Genomic DNA, 26,640 nt, shown 5'->3' on the forward strand with positions numbered 1-26,640 from the left:
ACAAGCTTCTTATGGAACCTAGTTTATGAGGAAGATTGTAGACCCAAGGCACTTTTTTTTGTGAAAGATTGGAGACTTGAGGCATTGATTCTTTGTGGAAGCTTTGTGAACCTGAGGCATCTACCTCCTATGGGAAATTGTGAACTCTGAGGCACAAAACCTCTTGTAGATTTATATCTAATTAGTTGCATTAAGTAAGAGGAAATATATGACTGTAAAACTGTGTGAATTTCCTCCATGATTGAAACTTGTCTCCGAGTTGGAAGTCATTTGAACTCAGCGTTGAATCCTAAGGTATACGAGCTCTGTGATCTGATGACAATTATGATCTGAATTTGATTTGAGTTCTGTGTTATCCAAGCTACAAGAGACCATGTTTTGAGGTCTAAGTTTTGTAATTAAAGTCTATAGTGAAAAGCTGATCCAAGTTCAATATGATCCAAAGTATGATTATTCAAGTCTTGCGATCCATGATATTGTTGACAAGTCGCTCAAGTTTTTGTAAGGTATGAGTCACCTCAGTTTGATGACCCATAGGTAAATGTGATGTGGTTATAATTTGAGCATTTGTATAGTAATTTGAACTACCTTTGCCGCATCCAAAGAATAAGTGTCAGCTTTTTATGATGAGAACCCTAATCCGAGATAAGGTTATTTATGCCCAAGCTTCCACAGGAAAAACAAGTTCGAGTTAAGTCCAAGCTTGGAATTGTGACAAGTTTGAGGCCTATGGAATTGAAGGGGCATGAAGTCTGTATATTAATCCAAGCTAAGATTTGAACTTTATTTTTTTGAGGTCTATCCGAAGTTCTTAGATTGTGTAAAGCACCTCGATGATGAATTTCATTGGAAGAAGTAACCTTAGTAGGGTGTAAATGTCTTTGCGCTCCCACATTGCAAGTTTGAAATATCTTTATTGATACTCTAAAATGCAAAGTCAGAGGACGAACTTTAGTCCCCTAGAAAAATTTGAATTTTGATGTGTTGGTTGTTTGGTTGTTTGGTTGATAAGCCCTTCTGTACATAACATACCTAGTCAAAATACACTAGAAAAAGGAGATGACCTAATTAATATGGAAGGAATGAAGCCGATGATCCAACGTCGTGTCATCTGGAAAGTCTATCATATAAGTTAAAATCCATACTCCTCTATATCTCACATTTTTCGTGTAGTAGGGTTCATCAAAGTATGCAACATGGGTACTCCTTGATGCAAAATTAAATTTTGCATCCAACGAGTGCTCTTGCTCGAAATTTGAGTAAAATTGTAGGGAGATAAGTTGAAAATACAAGTGAAAAATAAATAAATAAATAAATTAGTTTTTTTTTCTTCCCTCCAAAACTTGATGAGGTAATCTAATATTATTTTATTATTTCCACTATTATTTTATAATATTCCTTAGGAGGCCAATTTTAGACCTCAAAAATTCTCTAATGGGTGCAAGCATTATGAAATCTTTGTTGAGGTTATGGCATAATGCACTGTGAGTCCATGGATACTTGCTTCAAGAAAATTTGAAGAAGCTACAAGACTTTGTTGTTGATTTGATGAATCCTTTTGATTGGCTCGTTGAACCACCTAACGCGTGGAATTGTTGAACTGGATGTATGAAAGAAAGAAAGAGCACTTGTGGATGTTGTGTTGGTTTGAATAACCCAAATATTTATGTTGCATATTTTGATGTCTACTTCTATGAGAAGTCACTTATTGATTATTGGATTCAACCATGGCATACTTTTTTGTTGATTGAGCAGGTTGTTGGTGTTTACTTCTATGAGAAGCCCTGGTTGAAGCTAAATGAATAGATGGATGTTGTTGTCTGCTGGAATGTTTGATAAAGTGTTGAAATCCACAATGGTTACTTTTCTATTGTTAAGAAAGACATTGAAGTTTGCTTCTATGAGAAGCCTAGAATCGTTGAGAATTCCTCTTGGAGAGGGAGCATTGATTATATAGCATCGTGAATTTTCCTTAGGTTGTCGTTGTGAGACCAATGGATTGGTTGAGAAAAATGGCACTCCCTTAGGTTAGTTGACCAGAAGACTAGTGACTCTGGTAAGGGAGATTGGTTTTGAGGCACAAAGTGATGCCTTAGGTCATGATCACTGTGAGACCAGTTTGGTCGGGGACACTGAGTTTGTGATCTCTCCTAGGCAGTGGTTGTGACACCTATGCATTAGTCGAGGAGATTGATCTTGAGTTCTCTCCCTTAGATCATGGAACGTGATACTATATAGTCGAGGGTTCATATAAAGATTCCTCCCTTAGGTTGTGGGTCGTGGGACCTTGTTTGTGGTCGAGGAGATGTACCTTATGTATATGGTTGGTTTGGCCTCATTGATTGATCTCATTGGTCAATTGGGCACTGACATAGATGCCATCGTATTTTGTCTTTTGAAATGTGTCGGATGTTATGTATCTTTCCTTATGATGAGACTATTCATCTCTCCCTTACGTTGTGGCTATGAGACCTATGGATTGGTCAAGGAGATTGCTCTTGATAGAGAGAGAGAGGTGTACTTTTGATCTCTCCCTCAAACCTGTGGTTTGGTCATGGAGATTGATCTTGAGAGGGAGAATGAAAAATACCTCTAGCTAAGAGGGAGAGTTGGAAATATGGTAGCCATAGTTATTTTCATCATATGAAGAAATAGAAAAATTCGAACTTAAATTTTGCCTCCCAAATTGATTAAGTCGGCCTCTTATTGTTTAAGTCGGTTGGTCCCTTTGGAGGCAACCATTTGACACCATTGTAAGACTATAAATATGTGAGCCTTCCTCCTCATTTGATATATCCATGATCTATTCGTTTATCTCTAATCTAGCAAAGGAAGGAAGAGGAGGTTGAAGTTTAGGAGAGGCTTGGCATTTATGGCAAGCTCTCGTATTGGTCAATTGTTATATTTGATGTCTTGTTTCTAGATGTATTGATGAACTATGAACTCTCTCTCTCATGAGGAAAGATTTTTGGGTTTTCCCCTTATTGCTTTTGCCCTAGCCTCAGGCCTAATTTCTATGTCTCTTGTCTCAATGTCTTATCGTTATTTTCCATTGCTCTTTCATGTTTATTGGTTGATATTTTCTTTTTTTTTACTACTTAATGATATTGAATGAAAGCAATTTGGAATTAATACTAACTAATCATTGGAAGTGGTTATCTGTTGAAGAAAATGTGTTCTAGCATGTGCCCTAGGAATATCAACATCTCCTTGTTAAATATGTAAAGCGCCTTTGGTAAAAAACTCCCTTGGAACTATTCATCGAAAGGAATTAGTCCAGAAAATTATCTAAAATAATGGATTATTGGACCTTCATATCTCTAAATTTTGTGAGCAAATTAGACTTGTTAAAATCAGTCTTGCATGCCCTTTTGGTGTATTTTCTCTCTATGTTGGAGGTGCCCAAAGGAATCCTCAAATCCATCAAAATTACCTAGAGATATTTTCTATCGGGAGGGACTATGTGAAAAATAAAATGGGCCCTTATACCCCGAGATAAATGATGTCTTCCCAAAATGGCAAGAGGTCTTCGTCTTCATGATCCAAAAATTATAAATAACATCTTTGGGTTAAAATTATGATGGAGGTGGATCCAAGGTGGTCAAGCGTTATGGTGGAAACATTGGAGTAAGAAATGCAACCCCTCAATCATGGAAACAGTGATTGAGAGCTCAAAACCTATTGAGGATCTTCAATATGGAATTTGGCCAACACTACTAAATTCATCACATAGAAACATTGTTTCTCGAAAGTCCGAGAGGGAAAGGATGCCTTGTTTTAGACGGACTCGTGGTAGGAGTGTCCAAAGCTTGGTGGCAAGGGAAAATTTCTTGCTACAAAAGAGCTTATGAGATCTGGAGGGCTCTTGAAAATAGCAAATTATTGGCACCAAACAACGGAATGCACCTCGTGGAGAGTGAAAAATATGGAAGGTTGGCCTTAAACTCTCGATCAAGCCAATATGGACACATTAATGGAAGAAATTCACAAACAAACAAAACCCACTCTGAGGGACAGGACAACCTCCAATGGGGCTATAATCAAAAGGTTAAGTTCACAATCAAAGAGGATATCAAATAGCTGCAGGTCACCAATATTCCTCATCAGCCAATCTAGAAATAGGTTTGGGCTCAAAACTTATGGCCCAAAGTTACCTATTTTCTTTGATTGTTAATTCATAAAAGAGCCCTTTCATGGGATGAAATCATCTGCAAAGGATTTGACGACCCTTTCCTCTCTTTTTTTTTTGTGTAGAAAGGGTCAATTTATTTTAAGTTTAAATAAATAAAAAAATATTAAAAAAAAATTAACATATTTTAGATTTGAATTTAAATTAAAACATATAAGTGGAATATATTAAAAAAAAAAAAAAAACACATATTTAGTTAAAACTATTCAAGTGTTAATACCAAAATCAAGAATAATGCTTGTGCGATTTTTTAACCTAAAGCTTCTGTATCTGTTTCATTACAAGCCGCATGTGCGTAACTTTTGAAGCCTACAACTTCGCAAGTGACATACATGAAACCATGCGTTACTAATCGAACTCTTTAAATTAACTTTTCACGTTTCAAGTCTCAACATAACAAACATGCTCCAAAAAATTATCGTTGCACTGCACACACTTCTGAGTGATTTGCGACTTTGTTATTCTGACTGCGGGAAAGTGATGAAGATTAATTAGTTGCCCAACATGATCCCAGCCTATCGATAAAGCCTCAATCAACTGAAAGTTGACGAAAGCACAATGTATATGTCTGTGGGAGAGCAGACAAAAAAGTTCTAAACAATGTTACAAAATTTCTTGGCATTTACTGCTCTCATCTATAATTTTGCAGATTAAGAAAGAGATATCAGATTGAGAAAACCATAAATACATCAAAATGACTACGACACATCTAAGAAGAATAAACTTAGTTATTTTCAGGATTAGTCTTTAAAATATAATCCTCGGCAAATCTAATTCAACTTGCTATATGTTAATAGGCATAGCAGAGATTGAACTTCATATTCCTCAAATAAGGTAGCTTAAACTTCATATAGTGCTCTTCCATAGGCTGCGTAGCCATTTTCCTGCCACCAAATTCTTAACTAAAATTATCCGGATTCCAAATGAAACAGTTTCAGCAGTGTGCACAATACTCAATGTTCACTGAAAATATGCGTGCATCTGAGTATTAAACCTCGTTAACCGTAAATGTCATCATGCCTTAGGGGCAATATAATGAAAAAACAAAAGTAGGAAAAAGATTTGATTGTAAAACTCCGTTAAGAAAATGAGGCAACCTTTGTACATCAACTAATAAGAGGAAAATGTCTCTTAAAGGATACGTCTGATGGTGCAACACAAGCAAAATTCAAAATTGTGAGCATTCACTGTACAATATACCAAAATTTTGCAACCTTAGTGCCCAATATCAACCCTAGTGATAAATATCTGAAGTATTTCGCATGTCTTGAAATATTACAATTATATATATGTTAGTATTGGTTATATCTACAACAAAATCGGAATCATCCTAAGACAAAGACCAATCATTTCTTCCTTGATTTTTTTGACTTTGCATCTGATGGGCATGTTACTATTTTGGAGGGCGTGATATTTGATTTTCCCTTTTTCTGTGAAGGGAAATCATCGTCGTCGTCATCATCATTCCCATCTACAAATTTGCCCTTTTGCTGCTTTCCATTTTGGACAGTATAAATTGAGACCTTGTGAGTTCTTTCATTGGTCGTCTCATCAGAATCAATCTCCTCTTTTGGTCGCCAAATGAACAAAGATCTGTAACACAATCAGCAGTGGTGGAAAATTAGAAAGACAAAAAAAAAAACAAGTTTTTACAGTTAGTCAATACATGTGTAGCTGACGGGCATTCTTTTATTGCCATCAGTGTTGATGGAAAAGAAAAGAAAAAAATTATATTTTGAAAGAAAATAATAATAATTAAGTACAGTTCAGCAATAAAGGGAAGCCTTGAACATAATCATAATAATAATAACAATAATCCATGAAAAACTGAAGTGGAATGCACAAATATATGAACTCAGAAAGTGAACCTGGAGCTTCCCGATGCCAAAATATCTTCTCGAGGATGCAATTTATTCACAGGGGTGATCGTTGTTATATTTGGATCCATTACTTCAGCAACAAGCTGTCCATTGCTTGTATCGATGAAATCAATTGGATGCAAAGCTATGCCATTGAAATTATCACTTATGTAACGACCAATAACTGCAAGGCACTCGGACGGATCCTGCACACCCTACACTCAATTACAATTTGCACAAGGAGACAAAAAACAAGCAAGACCTTTTAGTTGTCAAACCTGAGAATGGGAAGGAAAGCAAGTTAGCAAAAGAGAGACCTTTGGATCCCATTCGGCACGAAAGCAGGTCAAGTGACGATTAAAATCATGACTATGGACGATCTCACGGCTTGGATAGCTCAAATCACCAAAGATAGAATCCCATACACGTATCCGATTATCTTGGCAGGTAGTCATGATTTTACTGCCAGTTTTTGGCGAAAAATAAGCAGAGTTCACAACACGTGGGTGTTTCAACTCTCCCAGGAAGGCCCCCGCTTTTAATTGGCGAATATCCCAAAGACGAGCCTACAACAAACAATAAAAATGCCCTATATTTATCCAAAATCCTTTTAAATTGGGGTCAAGACTCAACCAGAACAAAGACAAATGGAAATGATAGATAATTTCTTCATACAAGAAGCATCTAACGAATGCAACCAACGTACATATGTGATACTGAAGGAATGAACACGAGCATAAAACAATTTACTTTACAGACTTAAAAATCAATGAAAAGAAAAATAAAAGCAGCTTTGTGACAGCATTCCATGTTTAATCAATGGTTCCAATGATGAAAAGGTACTTACAAAATGATCATTGCCAGAGCTGATCAGAAGATCTGGATTTAAAGGATTGAAATGAAGTCCCACAACTTTAGAACCCTTTTTGTGGATTAGAATGGGTTCCTCTGTTTTCTTATTTGAGCGAATGTCTATCCTGCATGAAAATAAGTGTAATGTTAGAACACATTTCATTGCACAGATGCATGAACACATGCATATCCAAAAAACTATTTATGCATATCATAGAAACAAGTTATTTATGATGTCAAAAACTACAGCCCCATCCTCAGAAAAACCTCATGACCAGAGAAGATGGAACACTCCACAGCATGATAAGCACAACTTCAAATCAAAAAACTCCCGTCTTTCCCCGAAACAATTTTATTGTTGTCATCCTTCATATATAGATGTGCAATGAGACAAACAGCAATAACCCATCACCAAGGGTTAGCTCAATAGATAGACGCTTTAGTGCTAAGGCCACAGAAGTCTTGACATAAAATCTCATCAGGTTCTCTATGGTTACCAGCTACCTATGTGGCTGGCAGTTGATCCGGCTTCCATCCAGAATTCCAGGAAAGAAGGGGAGAACTACCCAAGAGCTGGCACAGTTCCATCAACCCCAATATTTGCTTAGTTGTGAGGGTGGGGTGCAATTATTCCTTCGAAAAAAAGAACAGCAAAAATCCAAACCAATGTCCAAGAGAGCTTAGAGTGTCTCATCCTTGGAACCAAATGTCGAACATCAGAGATTCAAACATATCAGCTACTTTACAAACTGCGAGAGTACATAAACCTTACCCATTGGTTGGGATAAAGCAAGCTTGACGACTTTTGAGATTTTCTGCGATAAACTAGATAAGTGGTCATAGGAGTCGGTGGAGATCCAGATGTAACTAGCAATGGGGTAAAGAAGACATGCATGGAAGATTACTCAATATAACACTACATAAGAAAACCTTTCACGTTCTTCTGAGTAAGGTTGGTATTGTAATCTCGCAAGATTTACCAGCACTTTTTGATACTGAAAGCCATTCAATCAGTTATTACTCCAGTAACTTCAGGGGTTCTGGATTAGTATGAATTGATGATAGCTGGCCCACATCCCAATGGGTTCACAATGTATTTCTTCGAAAGCTGTTGGCACATCATAAAAATTGATTTTATAAAAATGTTGCAATACATCCAACAATTAGAAAGAAACGGAGGAGGCACAAACTTGACCTTCATAGCTCTCATTCACAAGGAAATCAATCCCTCCTTCGCCAGGTTCCAAGTTCCAACACATCTCTATGCAATGTTGCTTACAAATCATGACTAAAATCATAGAAAATGAACATAAGAAATCGCTGACAAAGATTATTTCAGATAACAAAGGAGGATTCGTGGAGAACACAATTATGGTGCAAGAAGCCATCAACTCTAGTTGTTTGCGAAGGGCCAAGGGCATTATCATTAAGCTAGAGATGGCCAACGCTTTTGACGGTGTCCGTAATTTATTTCACCTAGATGTCATGCATAAATTTGGCTTCAATGCACTCCTTATCAGATGGATCTCAACTTGCATTAGCAACCCATGGACTGCCCTTGTAATCAACAATCGATTGATAAGTTTTTTCAAAACCAACAAGGGTCGTAGGCAAGGATGTCCTCTATCACCCTATCTTTACATTATCATGGTAGAACCTCTCAGCAGAAAGCTGGAAAGTGAGAGGACATCTACCTGGAATCAAGATCATGCGAGGAACGAAGAATATTAACCATTCCCAATTGTTAATTTTAGTTAACAATGGTATGTTCTATGCTTGCAACGATTACTTCAATGTCCTTTAGTTAGCCCAATGAAAATTTCCAATTTAATTTCCAATAGCAATCACATTGACAGTAACTATAGATAGAACATGAACAATAAAAGCAGAAGACAAGCCAAGACAAGAGAACACAAGGATTTGGTGAATGCTAGGGAAAAACCCCAAGATGGGGAAAACCCTTTGATCAATTCTTCTTATTATAAATATCAAATGTTCAGCAGAGAGAGTACAATAAAATCAATATTGACTTGCCAATAGATGATCAAAACCACTGTCCAAAACAGCCCAGCCAATTTGTGATATTCCTGCTTCCAAATAGCAGCAGTCAACAGCCCTAACCAGAAAGTCAACACTGGTCAACGCAGCAGCAAATAGTACACAATGTAGCTCGGTCAAACCCAATCAAACTCGGCCTCCTTTGCTGGTCAAAGTCAGCGCAAAACAGTCAACAAAACAGAGGTCAAACAGTCAACACAAGTCAAACAGCCCAAAAAATCTTGGTATTGGTGCCAATAAATGTCGCCTGCCCAAACAGAGTTTCCCACAAAAATCGCAGTCAAACTCAGTCAAACAGCCCTTGGTCAACGCTGGTCAAACCCTGCATCAGTTCTGAAATTCAGCCTCCTGAAATTCGTCCTCTTTCAACCACACGTGTGAGAGAAAAAGCGCTGCTTCTGCAATTTGTACGACCCAATCAGATGAGAGAAGAATGATGAGTTGTGATGATGCCTAATGAGGTTGGAGGTCTCTCTTATTTATACAAGTCGTTGAGGGTCAACAAACATGTTCATTGGGCTTCATGAGCCTACATGATGATGCAGCCAGCCTTGACAATTTGCACATGTGTGGGTTTGACCTCAAAAACATATTTCTCCTTGTCCAAATTTGATGATCTTCAGGTCAATTTTCGTCCTCTCGAAAAGAGGAATTGATGCAATAATCATCTTCATCAAATGATGCTGTCCAAAGTGGAATTTGGCCCTAATTGTCAATTTTAACACTCCCTCTCAACTAGGGAGAATTCCATTTGTCAATCCATCATGCCAACCTGTCATAATGATCCATCTCTACATCTCGTCTCAAATCCGTTGAACACTGATATAGATAATAAACAAGAATCGATCGAGAGTGAGGCACAAGATCTTACCACTCTCCACTGACAAAAGTCAGTCCACATAACTAGGGGTAGAACCCCAATCAAACTTGATCCCAAGTGATCAAGTTGTTGAACACCATGCAATCCTAGACATAGGGGGTACAGAAGTACACGATGCGTCCATTTGTAGTGCTATGGTCCCTATCCGCTTTTCCCAATTCATTAGCCATATGAGAGGTACTTCCCATGAATCCCGGACTACATGGGTAGGATGTATGTTGGGGCATCTGTAGGAGAAGGTGAACCACTCATCCTACTCATATGCCATAGGTGAAGGTGAACCACTCATCCTATGCTTATATCATCAGCTATAGGGGAAGGTGAACTGCTCACCCTATGCTCTCATATATCATCATGGGTATCACAAGGGAAGGTGAACCACTCACCCTTTACATAGCATACCTATAGGGGAAGGTGAACCACTCACCCTATGGTCGCTCATAGCTCCAATACCCCAAGCCCCCAGGGGCTCCTAGAGCTCAATGTCCAACTCAAGCAGGACCCTCATGGGACGGTCCTTCTACGACTCCAAGTCTCTCGCAAAAGGCTAGAAATTTGACCTTCCCCAAGGACTTCGTGAGGATGTCGGCAACCTGCTCATCAGTTTTGATGTGTTGGAGCCTTATTGCTCCCTGTTGTACCATATCCACGATAAAGTGGTACCTGATATCAATGTGCTTGGCGCGGTCATGGAACACGGTATTCTTTGAAAGGCAAATCCCACTCTGGTTATCACAATAGATAATGGTGGTATCCAGCACGTGCTCAAACAGCTCAGTGAAGTGCTTCCTCAACCAAATAGCTTCATAGCATGCCATTCTAGCTACAATGTATTAGGCCTCGGCGGTGCTTAGAGCCACTGATTTATGCTTCTTGTTCATCCAAGAAATTGAAGCAGATCCCAATGAGAAGCAACATCCAGACGTGCTCTTTTTATCCACCACAATGCCAACCCAATTAGCATCAGAATATCCATGTAGCCTCAAATTCCCGGCAGTGTATTTCAGCCCATAATTGATTGTGCCACGGAGATATCTCAAGCGATTCTTAGCAGCAATCCAATGTATGTGATGAGGCTCAACCATAAACTAACTCAAAATATTTACAACAAAGCATATGTCCGGACGAGATTTTACCAAGAACATCAAGGCCCCCACAAGTTGTCTATATTCAGAAGGGTTTGCCAATTCAGGCCCAGCAACACTTCCACATAGCTTTTTGAAGTTGAGTTCCATCGAAGTAGACATAGACTTGCGCTCCACCATCCCACATCTCTCTAGCAACTTCACAATGTATTTTCCTTAAGAAAGGAAAATCTCGCCTGGCTTTTCCCAGACCTCCAGGCCTAGGAAGTAATACATCAGACCTAGGTCCTTCATCTCAAACTCAGAAGTTAACTCCCTCTTGCATTGATAAATGAGAGGGTTTGCACCAGTCAGAAAGAGATCATCAACATAAAGGACCAAAATAAGAGGCATGTCCTTTTCAACCTTGAAGTATAGGTTTGGATCAACATAGCTCCTCATAAATCCCAGCTTCATAAGATAACTGTCAATCCTTTCGTACCAAGCCCTAGGGGCTTGCTTCAACCCATAGAGGGATTTCTTCAGCCAACAGACATGTGTCTGTTGATGGTGCTAGACCCGCCAACATTCAGGGGATCACCCCGATATGAAGTCCCAACTAGACCTCACACCGTTTGGTGTGGGAGTCCCATCCGGTACGATGGCCCGATTGCCATTATCTTAACGATTTGCCTCAACTCTTGCTTGTCAGCACAGGAGAGTGGTCTGCTTTATCTTTGAGAAGTGAGGTTCGCGTTGGTGAGTGTAAGTGTCACTTGTGTCATTGGTTCTTTCACTGTCGAGGGACAGGGTGAGAGTGAGTCCCAAGTCGGTTGGGAGAAGTCTGAACGCTGCTAGGAACACACAATACGACAGGACATGCAGAACTTCCAACGGAGCAGTGCACACGGATGCGGCAGTCACAACACACAAGGGAAGATAACACGTATAACACTCAGCGGATTAGTCCACACGAGTGCAACGGTTGTTTACAGCAAGTTTTATGTGAAAGGTCTGTCTGATGTCCGAGAGAGTAGTCTACACGGGCAAGACAGCGTTAACAGCATATACAACACATTTTCATTAATAGATTATGTATTACAACAAGTGAAATAGTTCAAATGTGAAACACAGGTTAAAGCAACATGCATCAAAAGTGTTAAAGATTAGTCTTACAACAGTTACAATACATGTGTGAAAACGTGTTGGCCTGTTAGCAGGCTTCTGAATTAAGCGAAAGTTTCAAGACACATCGTTACACCATACATCACTAAACCCATGTGAGGGGCGTTGGAACCACTACTTATTCCTCAAAGAAAAGATTACAGACTCTCTTGGCTATGTGGGAGGAGCTGAGGTGAAAAGTCTTTTGCATGTACAAATGAGGGGGTATTTATAGCCAAGGGTGAAACTAACCCTTGTGGTTGTTCGACTACCCTCATGACTATTTGACTTCCATGACTTTTCGACTTTACATGACTCTTTGTACAACAAGTGGGTCTCTTGGACTTCCACGTTACATTACATTGATAGACAGTATGGCCCACAGTAGAGATGTGGACGACATGACTTGACATGACAATGCTGGTACATTCGTGTTGTTGCTGGTGTGCATGTCGAGTTGCAGTGCTGCTGGGTGATGGATGTCCTCATGGTGTGTCACAGCTTCACCTCCGCATGGCAAAGTGCGCGGAGTCTTCGATGGTCGTTGGTTCGCTTGATGTTGCTTTTGCACATTGCTCCTTGCTTGTATGTTGGAAGGCTTGACAGGTTCGTCTATTCGCGAAAGGTGCATGTTCGTTCGTTCATCCGTCCGTGAGCACATCTTGCATGTTTGCTCATCCGTCCGTCTGCGAACACATCTTTGCATGATCATCCATTCGTAAGCACATCTCTTTGCATGCATCATTTGTTCGGCCGTTCGTGACCCTGACTCTTTGCATGTGCTCCCCTTCATTCATCTTGTTCGTTGTCGCGCCATGTTTGTTTGTGTACCTGTTCCTACAGTCACTCATGACGAGACGACATCAAATCCAAAAACCTCCTAGTCTACCATGATACATGATCATTTCAGATGCAGGTGACTGGAAGAGGCGAGAAGGTTGTGAAGCGAGATGGAAGCTCCGGGCACTGCTGATGAAAACTGCGCAAGAGTCACTAAGTGATGGAGATGGGCAATCCAAATCGACAGTGACTGTCCGCGAGGTCTAGCCCGGCTGGGGGACAAAACTGCACAGTTTTTTAGGGGAACAATCCATGCTGCATGGAGGCTGGGCAGGCAAAATCTGCGTAGTTTCCGGAACGAGCGGGCAGCGGGGCTTGACAGCAAAACTATGCAATTTTTTGGAGGAATGAGCCGAGTTGCAGAGAGGCTCAGAAGACAGAAATTGCGTAATTTCTTGGAGGAACCGGTCAGGAGCTTGGCAAACAAAACTGCGCAATTCCTGGAGGGAACTGGCAGTTGGTTGTTGGGTCATTGGCAACAGAAACTGCGCAATTCCTGAGGGGAACTGGCAATCAGCTACCAGGAGCTTGGCAACAGAAACTGCGCAATTCCTAGAGGGAACTGGCAATCTGCTACTGGGAGCTGCTGGCGAGGGAAATTGCACTGATGCTGGGAGGTCAGCCTGCTGATCATCTTTGCGCAATTTCTAAGTTGAGCGGACTGCTAGGCAGCAGAGGGTCTGCTCATGAAAACTGCGCAATTTTCTGGATGAGCAGCTAGTCGACTGTTGGGAGGGTTGGCTGGAAAAATTGCGCAATTTCCTAAGGGAGACAAGGACGGGCACTGGGTGTCTGTCCGACCTATCTGCGCAATTTTCTCAGTCAACAGAGCAAGCAATGCTTGCAGCCTCTATGCAATTTTTCAGGGGAGTCAGTCCCGGGGTGGCTGTCGGGTCAAACTCTCTGGTTGACTAGCATGGAGACTGATTGATTTGCTTGCAGGCAGCACAACTTGAAATGACTTGCTTGGTGCTTCTGCGCTGTTCTGGGTGACAGTCGATCGAGTCGATGGCGGGGTGATGGTCCGGCTGTCAAAGGGGAGTCTAGTCATCAGAACTTCAACAAAATGACTAAGTGTGTGAACGAGTGAAAGATGCATATGTGATCTTGCAAACACACACTTGCATGACTCGACGACGAGACGACTCAAACCATCCAGACACACATGTACAACATGATTGACCAACAGTGTAAGCGACAAGCGCGACACTTGTGATTGATCGTTGGTTGACCGTGACGATGCTTGCGTGACAGTGAATGTGACTCTGTGTGTGAGTGTGACAGATGTTTTCATAGTGAATACAACAAGCACACATGAAGCGAAGACATTGAACATAACCAGAACATGGTCGCAAACATGACTTTGACATCAACATGCAAGACTTGGTTAAATGAACAAGCAAGGCGAATGCTAAGACCCACACGAGTTCACAGAGTGAACTCGAGTGTGTGCAGTCATCAAGTGAAACTCTCAAGGGAGGCTCCGAAATTGGGTGCAAGCCAAAATTTTGGAGGGTGGTTGTAGCCACTACAACACTTGGCGACACACTGGTAGAATTCCAGCTTCTCTGTTTTGGTTCATTGACAACACAGGGCCTTGGTCTTTTGGGGAGTATTGAATCGTTGTGCGGGTTACTTCGACTTCCCCATTTACCCCATGGACATACATGGTTCACCTTTTTCCAACTCAGTCAAACACAATCAAATGTTCAGCCTGATCACAGTGTTTCGAATTCGAGAAGGGTAGTTTAGCTCGCAAGTTGAATATTTTCAGAGTATAAGTTTTCATCTCAGGTGTTGCTCCGCTGCCAGTAGGCCTGGACATTACCCCGGCGGAGTCACATAGGAACACACATATTTCTCCCCTACTAGCGAACATGGTTAGTACACCAGTGGAGTTGCATGCTTCACCTCTCTGCGCAGGAAGCCTTTCTCTTCTTTCGCCTTTGTATTTTTTTCGAGAGCACTGTGCATAGGCATTTATTTATTTTTGGGGCGGAAGAGGGATTCCATCTTATTGAGAGCAGAAGAGGTTGTTCCTTCAGAGAAGCATGTAAGACCTCTGACATAGGTTTGCTCGTTTAGATTTTCCCCTTCTCCGTTTCTACTAGTTGGATGAGCTTGACACACAGAGCAGAAGGCTGAGTGTAGGCATGAGGCTTCCCAGTGTGGACATAGGCTCGTGGTTGGACCAAAACTTCCCTTGCAGACAACTCGTATTTTCCGTCAAGACTTCATCAGCCGAAGGTTGTAACCAAGCACAGAGAAGACGGACACAAGATTGGCCAAGTGTTGCAGTGTCACAAGTCTCTTCATATTTCAACCACATACTCTATTCAAAAGCCAGAACGTAGTAGTTGGCAGCACTTATTTCCGGAAACAAAAATAGTAATATATCAAGCAAGCAAACACACGCAAACAAAAATAGCAAGCAAAAAAAACGAAGTGAAAACAAAGATAGTAAGCAAAGCAAACAAGATGAAAACAACAAGCAGCAAGCAGACTATGTACATGGCACAAGGCATGGCCCGGCCTACTGAAAGTAACGCCTGAGATCTTGGCTGCTGACAGGAAGGTTGTCAACCCTCCCGTCAAGTGATTGTAGACGGCATGTGCGTGTGCCAAGTTTCTCATGGACCAGTGTAAGTCCACCGGGTTCCACTACCGAAAGCTGGTGATATTCCAAAAGACTTTTAAGTGAAGATGACAGCACTGCTTCAAATACTGCGTGCAACATAAGCTCAGATGATGCCACGGGGTAGTTGTTTTTATTCTGGGAGAGGTTCAAATTCCTGAAATCAATGCATAAGCAAATTTCCCTGGATTTCTTACATGCAGAATTTAAATTAGAAACCCAAGTATGATGACGAACTTTGCAAGTAATCCAATCATCCAAAATCTTAGTCAATTTTTTTTGTATAAGGAGTTCGAACGACGTACGTGTTTTGCCTGGCCTTTGCTGCAACAACTTGACTCCTCCTTTACCTAGAATTCCATGTTGGATTGCTCGCTTGTAGTGTGTACTTAGGGCATCATCTGTTCGTGTAGACACATCTCGATATTGTTCGATCAAGCGGTCAAAGACTTGTCGCTGTTGTGGTGCGCAATTTATACCGAGGTTGGCTACCTTCGAAACATGATTGGTTCCCAGGTTGCTCTGTTCGTTCGTAGTGGTGGACCTGTGGGTTCTGTTGTTTCTTGGCCCTCGACAGAAGTTTTGCAAATCATAGAGCTCATTGAGGGAAATCACACCCTTAGGGGTAGGGTCGCCTTTCTTGCCCTCAACTGCAGTTTTCAGGGGTTGCTCGTGCTTACCTTCATCAGTTGTTATGTCCTTGAAAGCATCAACACTGTCTGCGGGGTGTAATATCACTTTGAGTGCAAGCACGTTGAGGTTGATGGTCCTTTGTAAGCTCAACACAAGTGCTTCATACTCAGCAACGTTGCTTGTACACTCGAACTTCAAACAGCTTGAAATCATGCATTTTCTGTTATTTTGGGCGACTAAGATACACTCGGTCCTTGCGTAGTCATGTGTCTTTGATTCATCAAAATCCATGGCCCACAGCTTGTCTGTACACGAACCATTTGGCATGCTAGTACTGTTGTTGCTACTGTTGCTACTGCTACTGCTACTATTGGTACAATGCGTTGTACATGTTTCATTACCATCAGTTGGGCAAGGAAGGAGTCCCAACTGCGTGTCTGGTGGGGTTGGAGCTAGCCGTGCAGGATAACACCCCAATGTTGTTTCTAAGAGTCAGTTGCCAAGCATGAGTTCTACGAAGGCCAACAGTTCATTCTCACCGTTAAGGGGGGTAACATTGTGCTTCATATACCTCTCGGACAATACCCAGATTTGGTTGCATTTGCCCTTGTACGGAAGCCAAATGTGGGACTAGTCTATAGCAAAATAGACGTCCAGCTTGCTGGACCAATCTCTGCTGAGTAGTAGACTATATGCTTCCGGTATGTCCACAACAACTATGTTGATGCAATGGTGGACTCGATTGTCATGAGATAGTCGGATCATCACGTCTCGCAGTTCACCAATGGTTGGTACTGATGTTCGATCAAGTTGGATGATTCGCGCGGACGTTTCGCTCCATTGTGCATTGATCTGCTTTGCAATGGAGAGTGGCATGACGTTGGTGGCCACGCCAGAATCAACCAAGCAGTTGTGAACATTGTAGTTAAAGATTTCAAAGGATAGCAAGAATGGAGGGAAACCTGAGTTTGCTTCTTCCATCCGGAGCGTGTTGAGCACAGTAGAAAGTGATCTGAGAGGTGTGCTTGCTCCCTCGCTGGTAGAGGTTGCGCTGTCCATTGTTGTTTGTCCCAATGCGCGCAGCAAGATGTCTCGCTAACTCGAACAAAATGATGTTTGCCCAATTTTTCTTCATATCATCAACAATGTTGTAGTCTAGAGGTGGTAGACTCACCGAGGTGTTTGGGGTAGAATGAATGTTCGTGTCGTCCGGCAAAGTGTTCTGCAGCGTGTTGCTCATGGATGCGTTCTTGTCCGTCGTAGTCTTCCCGGACTTGTTTTCTGTTTTCTGCTTTGGGGCAACCGGTGGATCAGTGGTCTCATTTTCTCTTGTGCTTCCCCAAGTGTAAGGGGAGCCCCGTTACTCCTAAAAGATTGTAACGATCATTTTGCTTTTGGGGCTACTTCTCGACGTTCGTCTTCGGCATTACTTGCGAGCACTGATACACATTCACCACATGCCCAGAACTTGATGGCTCATCAGGTGCAACCTCTTCGTCGTCATCAATGTATTTCGGCTGCTCCTACGTACTGTTTTCCGCATAGAGTGTATGACTGCATACAGAGTTTGCGACTCGCTTCCAGTCCAAACAAGAATTCTCGGGGTGATGTTCTTCATGGAATGAGCAGAACTTGGGATCTGCGCATTTTTCGACCTGGAACACAGATTTCTGCGCAGTTTTTGAATCAAACCGGTTGCTACCTAATGAGTTGCTTTCCTGCATCTACCTGGGCGGATCGCTGCTTGCAAATGTGTCTGTTTTCCGTTGTTTGAGCTCGGACACTTCCGTGGTCAAGTTCTTGACGAGGTGAGTGAGGGTTTCAATATCAGTTGCTTCCTTGTCTCTACCCTTGCTCGCCATCGCTTGGGACTTCCTGCTCGCATCTTTGGAGTCCTTTGCTGGTTCGTCATCCTTGATGACTCCAATTGCGCGCAGGTCTTTTTCAACAGCGATAGCCTCTTCACAACTTTCTAAGAGTGTTGGTTTTGCAGCTCGTTTGACGAACTACGCAATGTTGGTCGGCAGTGCAGACATGTAGTAATCAACGGTGATGGAGTCATGAGGTTTAGTGTCCGCTGCAAACTTGTTCAATATGTGTGTAAACCTCTGACTGAAGTCTTTTATTTTTATTTTCCCTCGTTCAGGCTTCCCAATTCTTTGAGTAGCATGTCTGGGGCGCTGTCATCAGCAAAAATTTCAAGGAACATGAGTTTGAATGCACCCTAGTTCTGTATATAGTTCGGGGGAAGGTTGTGATACCATGCAGTTGTGCAACCATCCAAGGTACATGGAAACAATCTACATGTTATGTTGTCATACCGTACCTCAAGGGTCTTATTGTACCGGGCACAACCACCCTCCAAAATTTTGGCTCGCACCGATTTCAAAGCCTCCCTTGAAGAGTTTCACTTGATGACTGTACACACCCGGGTACACTTCGTGAGCTCGTGTGAGTCTTTACATCTGCCTTGCTTGTTCATTGCATTCAAGTCTCTGCATGTTGATGTCTAAGTCATGCTTGCGACCATGTTCTGGTTATGCTCAAAGTCTTCGCTTCGTATACGTTTGTTGTGTTCGCTATGAAAGCATTTGTCGCACTCATACACGGAATCACACTCACTGTCGCGCAAGCGTCGTCTCGATCAATGAACGATCAATCATGAGTGTCGCGCTTGTCACTTACACCGTCGGCGAGTCTTGTTCAACATGTGTGTCTGGATGGTTTGGTCGTTTCGTCGTCAAGCCATGCGAGCATGTGTTCGTATGATCACTTATGCATATTTTGATTGTTCACACACTTAGCCATTTTTGTTGAAGGTTCTGACGACCTGACTCCCCTCTAACAGCCGGACCATCACCCCGCCATCGACTCAATCGACTGTCAACCAGAACAGCGCAGAAGCACCAAGCTAGTCTTTTCAAGTTGCGCTGCCCGCAAGCAATCCAATCAACTCTCATGCTTGACCACCCGGGCAATCGGACCCGACAGTCACCCCGGGACTGACTCCCCTAAAAAATTGTGCAAAGGCCACTAACCTCACCCGCTCAACTGACTGAGGAAATTGCGCAGACAAGCCAAATAGACACCAAGCGTCGGTCCATGTCTCCCTCAGAGAATTGCGCAATTTTCCCAGTCAGTCACCCCGATAGTCGACCGAGTGTTCATCTCAAAAATTGCGCAGTGGTCATGAGCAGGGCTTTCACTGCCCATCAGTCAACTCAGCTCAGAAATTGCACAGCAATGATCAGCAGGCCGACCTTTCGGCCTCAGTGCAGTTTTCCTAGCTAGCAGCTCCTAGCAGCAAACTACCAGTTCCCACCAGGAATTGCGCAGTTTCTGCTGCCAGTGACTGAGCAGCCAACTGCAAGTTCCCTCTGGGAATTGCGCAGTTTTGGCTGCCACTAACCCCAGCAGCCCACTGCCAATTCCCTCTGGGAATTGCGCCATTTTGGTTACTAGTGACCCCAGTAGCCAACTGTCAGTTCCCTCTAGGAATTGCGCAGTTTTCGCTACCAGTGTCCCGGGCAATTCCCCCAAAACACTACACAATCCCTGCCAGCTGACCCTTCATGCAGCGCGGCGTGTTCCTCTGGGAAATTGTGCAAATCTCGTTGTCCAACCCCGCTACCCATTCGTTCTGAAAAATGAGCAGAGCATGCCTGCCTTGCCTTCCAGCAGCGCAGACTGTTCTTCCCAAAATTTGCGCAATTTTGTCTCCCAGCGGAGCCAGACCTCGCAGACAGTCACTGTCGTCTCAGATTGCCCGTCTCCATAACTTAGTGACTCTTACGCAGTTTTCATCAACAGTGCCCGAAGCCATCATCCCGCTTCACAACCTTGTTGCCTCTCCTGGTCACCTGCATCGGAAATGATCATGTGTCATGGTAGACTAAGAGGTTTTGGATTTGATGTCGTCTCGTCATGAGTGACTGCAGGTACAAGTACACAAACAAACATGGCAACACGACGAATGGGGTAACGAAGGGAGCACATGCAAAATGACAGGGTCACCAACGGACGAATGAACAAAGCATGTGAAAAGGAACGAACGCAACGAACATGCACATTCGCAAACAAATGAGTCTGTCAAGCCTTCCAGCATGCAAGCAAGGAACAACATGCTAAAGCTTCATCAAGCGAACCAAGGACCATCGAAGACTCCGCACACTTCGTCATGCGGAGATGAAGCTATGATACACCATGAAGACATCCATCACCCAGCAGCACTATAGCTCGACATGCACTCCAGCAGCACAAATGTACCAGCATTGTCATGTCAAGTCATGTCGAGTCACGTCATGAGTCATGTCGCCCACATCTCCACTATGGGCTTGTTGTCAATCAATGTGATGTAACGTGGAAGTCCAAGAGATCCACTTGTTGAACAAAGAGTCATGGAAGTCAAACAGTCATGAGGGTAGTCAAATAGCCATAAGGGTCAGTTTCACCCTTGGCTATAAATACCCCCTCATTTGTACATGCAAAGGACTTTTCACCTCAGCTCCTCCCACATAGCCAAGAGAGTCTGTAATCTTTTCTTTGAGGAGTAAGTAGTGGCTCCAACGCCCCGCACTCGGGGTTAGTGATGTATGGTGTAACGATGTGTCTTGGAACTTTCACTTAATTCAGAAGCTTGTTAACAGGCCAACACGTTTTCACACATGTATTGTATCTGTTGTAAGACTAATCTTTAACACTTGTAATGCATGTTGCTTTAACCTGTGTTCTACATCTAAACTGCTTCATTTGTTGTAATGCATAATCTATTAATGGAAATGTGTTGTATATGTTGTTAATGTTGTCTCGCCCGTGTAGATTGCTCTCCCGGACATCAGACAGACCTTTCACATGAAGCTTGTTGTAACAACCGTTGCACTCATTCGGACTGCTCCGTGAGTGTTGTACATGTTATCTCACCTTGTATGTTGTGACTACTGCATATGTGTGGACTGCTCCGCTGGAAGATGTGCATGTCATGTTGTGTTGTGTGTTCCTAACAGTGTTGGGACTGCTCCCAATCGACCTGGAACTCAATCTCACCCTCTCCCTCGACAGTGAAAGAACCATTGACACACGTGACACTTACACTCACCAAGGACGCGAACCTCACTTCTCAAAGACAAGCAAGAGTTGAGGCAAATCCTTACGACAATGGTAACCGGGCCATCATATCAGATGGGACTCCCATACCAAACGGTGCGAGGTCTAATTGGGACTTCATACCGGGCTGATCCCCTGAATGTTGGCGGGTCTAGCACCGTCAACATTTCTGGCGCTAGAAGGAGGGCAGCCAGTTGTACATGGTTGAAATTCCCCTCACACTCACTCATCAATCATCTGGTCAAGGCAGTAACTCGCACTCCCTCTCACGTGACTCTGCAGTTGGTTACTCCTCACCTCCCAGAATTGAACACAAGATTTCATATCAACACCTTCGCTCCGTCCGTCCCATCACTCGCTAATTCGCGAAAGCAGTCGGATTGATCCCAGGTGTACAACATCTTCCACACACATCTAGGAAGCCAAAAGCCACTCCCACATGAGTTGTTGTATCATCGGTGGAAGAAGCAGTCCTTGCCACGCTTAAAGGTCTAGAGGAAGCTATTGAAGACAGAGAGGAACCTCCAATCTTCCTTGAAGACGAACAAGGCACTCTTGTGATCTTGGGATCGAACTCCGGTATAGGAGGCGGAGGGGAAGGCAGCGGAGGAGGTGGAGGCAGAGACGAACCGACAGACTCAAATCCGGAACCATCAAACTCCAAAGGAGAGGAAGAAGACGAAGAAGACGAAGAGATGGCTGACCCAAATCTTGAATGGATGACTCAAGGACCATTGGCTCTCCCGGTTGTTCTGCACAAGATGTTGAAGCGAGCAGAGAGAATGAACATCAAGTTCAACCCTGACAATGCGGTGAAGGCAGAAGACCACTTAGACAACTTCTACCTACAGCTGCAGACCCTTGAGGTACGTTATGACGACGTAGCATGTAGACTGTTCCCATGTACCTTCAGCGGTCACGTAGCTGCTTGGTATCATAGCCTTCCACCCAACTCCATACAGAACTAGGGTTCTTTCAAACGTATGTTCCTTGAAAAGTTTGTTGATGACAAGACCCCAGCCATGCTGCTCAAGGAATTGGGAAGCCTCAGGATGGAGGGAAAAGAGAAAGTGAAAGACTTCAATCAGAGGTTTATGCGTATTTTGAACAAATTTGCAGCAGACACTAAACCTCATGACTCCATCACTGTTGACTATTACACGTTTGCACTGTCGACCACCATTGCGCAGTTTGTCAAGTGAGCTGTGAAGCCAACACTTTTAGAAAGCTGCAAAGAGGCTATTGTTGTTGAAAAGGACTTGCGCGCAATTGGAGTCATCAAGGATGACGAATCAACGAAAGACTCCAAGGATGCGAGCAGAAAGCCCCAAGCAATGGCGAGCAAGGGTAGAGACAAGGAAGCAACTAATATTGAGACCCTCACTCGCCTTGTCAAGAACTTGGCCACCGAAATGTCCAAACTCAAGCAATGGAAAACGGACACATTCGCAAGCAGCCATCTACCCAGACAGAGACAGGCAAGTAGTTCATCAACCGGCTCATCAAGCAACAACCGGTTCGCTTCCAAATTTGCGCAGAAGCCTGTGTTCCAACTCGATCAGTGCGTTGATCCTAATTTTTGTTCCTTCCACGAAGAGTTCCACCCCGAGAACTCTTGTTCAGATTGGAAGCGAGTTGTTACCTCTGTCTGCAGTCATACACTCGATGCAGAAGGCGATATGCAGGAGCAGCCAGGAAGACACTGATGATAACGAAGAGGTTGCACCTGATGAAACACCAAGTTCTGGGCATGTGGTGAACGTATATCAGTGCTCGCAAGTAATCTCGAAGGTGAACACCAAGAAGCAGCGCCAAAGAAAAATGATCGTTACAATCTTAGGAGTAAAGGGGCTCCCCCTACACTTGGGGAAATGCAAGAGAAAGTGAGACAGCTGATAAAGAAGGTCGATCCATCGACTGCCTCAAAGCAACTCCAGGAAGACAGCGGCGGATAAGAGTACATCCATGAGCTGCAAGTTGCAGAACACTTTGCTGAACAGCACGAACATCCGTTCCACCCCAGACACCTCAGTGAGTCTACCACCTCTGGACTACAACATAGTCGATGACATGAAGAAAACTCATGTGAACATCAGTTTGTTCGAGTTAGCCAAAGTCCAGAGTCAACGAGACATCCTGCTGCAGGAGTTGGGACAAACAGCGGCAGACAGCGCAGCGTCTACCAACAAGGGAGCATGCACACCTCCCTGATCATTATCCACTGTGCTCAATACACTCTGGATGGAAGCAGCAAACTCAATTTGCCCCCCCTTCGTGCTTTCATTCGAAGTTTTCAACTACAATGTTCACAACTGCTTGGTTGATTCTGGCACAGCAGCCAACGTCATGCCGCTCTCCATTGCTAAGAAGATCAATGCACGATGGAGCGAAACATCTGCGAGAATCATCCAACTTGACAAAACATCAGTACTAGCCATTGGTGAACTTCGAGATGTGATCATCTGACTATCCCATGACGGTCGAGTTCACCAATGCATCAACATAGTTGTTGTGGACATACCGGAAGCATATGGCCTACTTAGCAGAGACTGGTCCAGCAAGCTAGATGGATATTTTGCTACAGACTGGTCTCACATGTGGCTTCCATACAAGGGCAGATGCAACCAAATCCGGGTGTTATCCGAGAGGTATATGAAACACAATGTCACTCCCCTTAACGACGAGAACGAACCGTTGGCCTTCGCAGAACTCATGTTTGGCAACTGCCTCCTGGAAAAGGCATTGGAGTGTTATCCTGCATGGCCAGCTCCAACCTCATCAGACAAGCAGTTGGGACTCCTTCCTCGCCCAACTGATGATAATGAAACTTGTATAGTTTTTTTTTCCGATAGTAGCAGTAGTAGCAACAACGGTAGTAGCAGCAGTACCAGCATGCCAAACAGTCCATATACAGACAAGTTGTGGGCCATGAGTCTTGACAAATCAAGAACACATGATGGCTCAAGGACAGAGTATCTCAGTCATCCAAAACAATGAACAACGCATGATTTCGAGCTTTTTGAAGTTCGAAGGCACAAACAACGATGTTGAGTATGAAGCACTCATGCTGAACACACAAAGGACCAACACTACGAATGAACAAAGCAACCTGGGAACCTACCACGATTCGAAGATGGCCAATCTCGATACAAGCTACACACTACAACAGCGACAAATCGTTGACCGCTTGATCGAACAGTACCGAGATGGGTCTGCACGAGTAGATGATGACCTGAGTACACACTACACCAAGCAATCCAACATGAGATTCCAAGTAAAGGAGGAGACAAGCCATTGCAGCAAGGAACAGGTAACACATACATGTTGTTTGCACTCCTTTCACCGAAAAGATTGACTAACATTTTAAGTGTTTGGATTACTTGCAAAGTTCGTCATCATACTTGGTTTTCTAATTTAAATCCTGCACGTAAGAAATCTGGGAAAATCCGCTTACGCATTGACTTCAGAAACTTGAACCCTTCCCGGAATAAAAACAACTACCCCATGCCATCATCTGAGCCCATGTTGCACACAGTACCTGAAACAGTGGTGTTGTCTTCACTTGAAGGTCTTCTGGAATGCCACCAGGTTCTGGTAGCGGAGCCTAGTGGACTTGCACTGGTCTACGAGAGGCTTGGCCCACACACGTATCATTTGCAATCACTAGGCAAGAGGATTGACAACCTTCCTGCCAATGGCCAAGATCTCAAACATTATTTTCAGTAGGTCGGGCCACGCCCGTGCCATGTACATAGTCTGCTTGTTGCTTGTTGTTTCATTTTGTTTGTTTTGCTTATTACCTTTGTTTTTGCTTTGTTTGATTCTGCTTACTATTTTTGTTCATGTTCTTTTCACTTGTTTGATATTACTATTTTTGTTTCCAAAAATAAGTGTTGTTGACTACTACATCCTGGATTTTGAATATAGGATGTGGCTGAAATTTGAGGCAACTTGTGACATTGTAGCACTTGGCCAATCTTGTGTCCGCCTTCTCTGTGCTAAGTTGTAACTTTTAGTCGATGAAGTCCTGAGGGAAGATACGAACCATCTGCAAAGGAAGTTTCGGTCCAACCATGAACCTGTGTCCACACTAGAAAGCCCCATGTCTGTACTCAGCCTTCTTCTATGTGTGTTCAAGCTCATCCAACAAGTAGAAGCGGAGAAGGGGAAAATATAAACAAGCAAACCTATGTCAGAGGTCTTACATGCTTCTCTGAAGGAACAACCTCTTCTGCTCTCAATAAGTCGGGATCCCTCTTCCGCCCCAAAAATAAATAAGTGCCTATGCACAGTCTTCTTAAAAAATACAAAGGCGAAAGAAGAGAAAGGCTTCCTGCGCAGAGAGGTGAAGCATGCAACTCCACCGGGGTACTGACCAGGCTCGCTGGCAGTGGAGCAATGTATGTGTTCATGCGTGACTTCGTCGGGGCACTGTCCAAGCACGCTGGCAGCGGAGCAACACCAGAGATGAAAACTTATACTCTGAAAATCTTCAACTCGCGAGCTAAACTACCCTTCCCAGATTCGAAACACTGAGATCTAAGTTGAACTTTTGATTATGTTTGACTGAGTTGGCAAAGGGTGAACCATGTATGTCCATGGGGTAAGTGGAGAAACCAAAATAACCCGCACAATGATTCAATACTCCCCGAAAGACCAAGGCTCTATGCTAGCAATGAACCAAAACAAAAAAGCTAGAATTCTACCAATGTGTCGCCAAGTGTTGTAGCGGCTACAACCACCCTCCAAAATTTTGGCCTGCACCGATTTCGGAGCCTCCCTTGAAGAGTTTCACTCGATGACTGTACACACTCGGGTTCACTCCGTGAGCTTGTGTGAATCTTTACATCTGCCTTGCTTGTTCATTACATTCAAGTCTCTGCATGTTGATGTCTAAGTCATGCTTGCAACCATGTGTTGCTTATGCTCAAAGTCTTCGCTTTGTATGTGTTTGTTGTGTTCGCTATGAAAGCATCTGTCGCACTCACACACAGAGTCAAACTCACTGTCGATCAGGTGTCATATCGATCAATGAACGATCAATCATGAGTGTCGCACTTGTCACTTACACCGTTGGTCAGTCTTGTTCAACATGTGTGTCTGGATGGTTTGGTCGTTTCGTCGTCAAGACATGCGAGCATGTGTTCGTATGATCACCTATGCATCTTTCGATTGTTCACACACTTAGCCATTTTTGCTAAAAGTTCTGACGACCTGACTGCCCTCTAACAACTGGACCATCACCCCACCATTGACTCGATCAACTGTCAACCAAAACAGCGCAGAAGCACCAAAACATGCTTAATGATAAATAGATGGTTAGGTAAGTTTCTTAAAGCAAAATAAGACCAAAACTAAGGCCC

At 43.2% G+C, this 26,640-nt stretch overlaps 1 protein-coding gene across 1 annotated transcript in view; it reads right to left on the reverse strand.

Annotated features, from left to right (window-relative positions):
* Positions 1-5,408: 5,408 nt before the first annotated feature.
* LOC149152897 (protein DAMAGED DNA-BINDING 2-like) overlaps positions 5,409-26,640 on the reverse strand; it is a 171,702-nt gene continuing 150,470 nt past the window's right edge. The window contains exons 8-11 of the mRNA XM_089439417.1: positions 6,896-7,025; positions 6,366-6,614; positions 6,058-6,254; positions 5,409-5,782 (exon numbers count right to left, since the gene is read on the reverse strand). Of these exons, the coding sequence (XP_089295543.1) occupies positions 5,536-5,782; positions 6,058-6,254; positions 6,366-6,614; positions 6,896-7,025 (823 nt within the window). The 3' untranslated portion in view covers positions 5,409-5,535. The remainder of the gene's footprint in view (positions 5,783-6,057; positions 6,255-6,365; positions 6,615-6,895; positions 7,026-26,640) is intronic.

This window comes from Pinus tabuliformis, chromosome 9, assembly GCF_031772625.1.
Source record: "Pinus tabuliformis cultivar Carrire ecotype Pingquan chromosome 9, CPIR1, whole genome shotgun sequence".
Classification (NCBI taxonomy): domain Eukaryota; kingdom Viridiplantae; phylum Streptophyta; class Pinopsida; order Pinales; family Pinaceae; genus Pinus; species Pinus tabuliformis.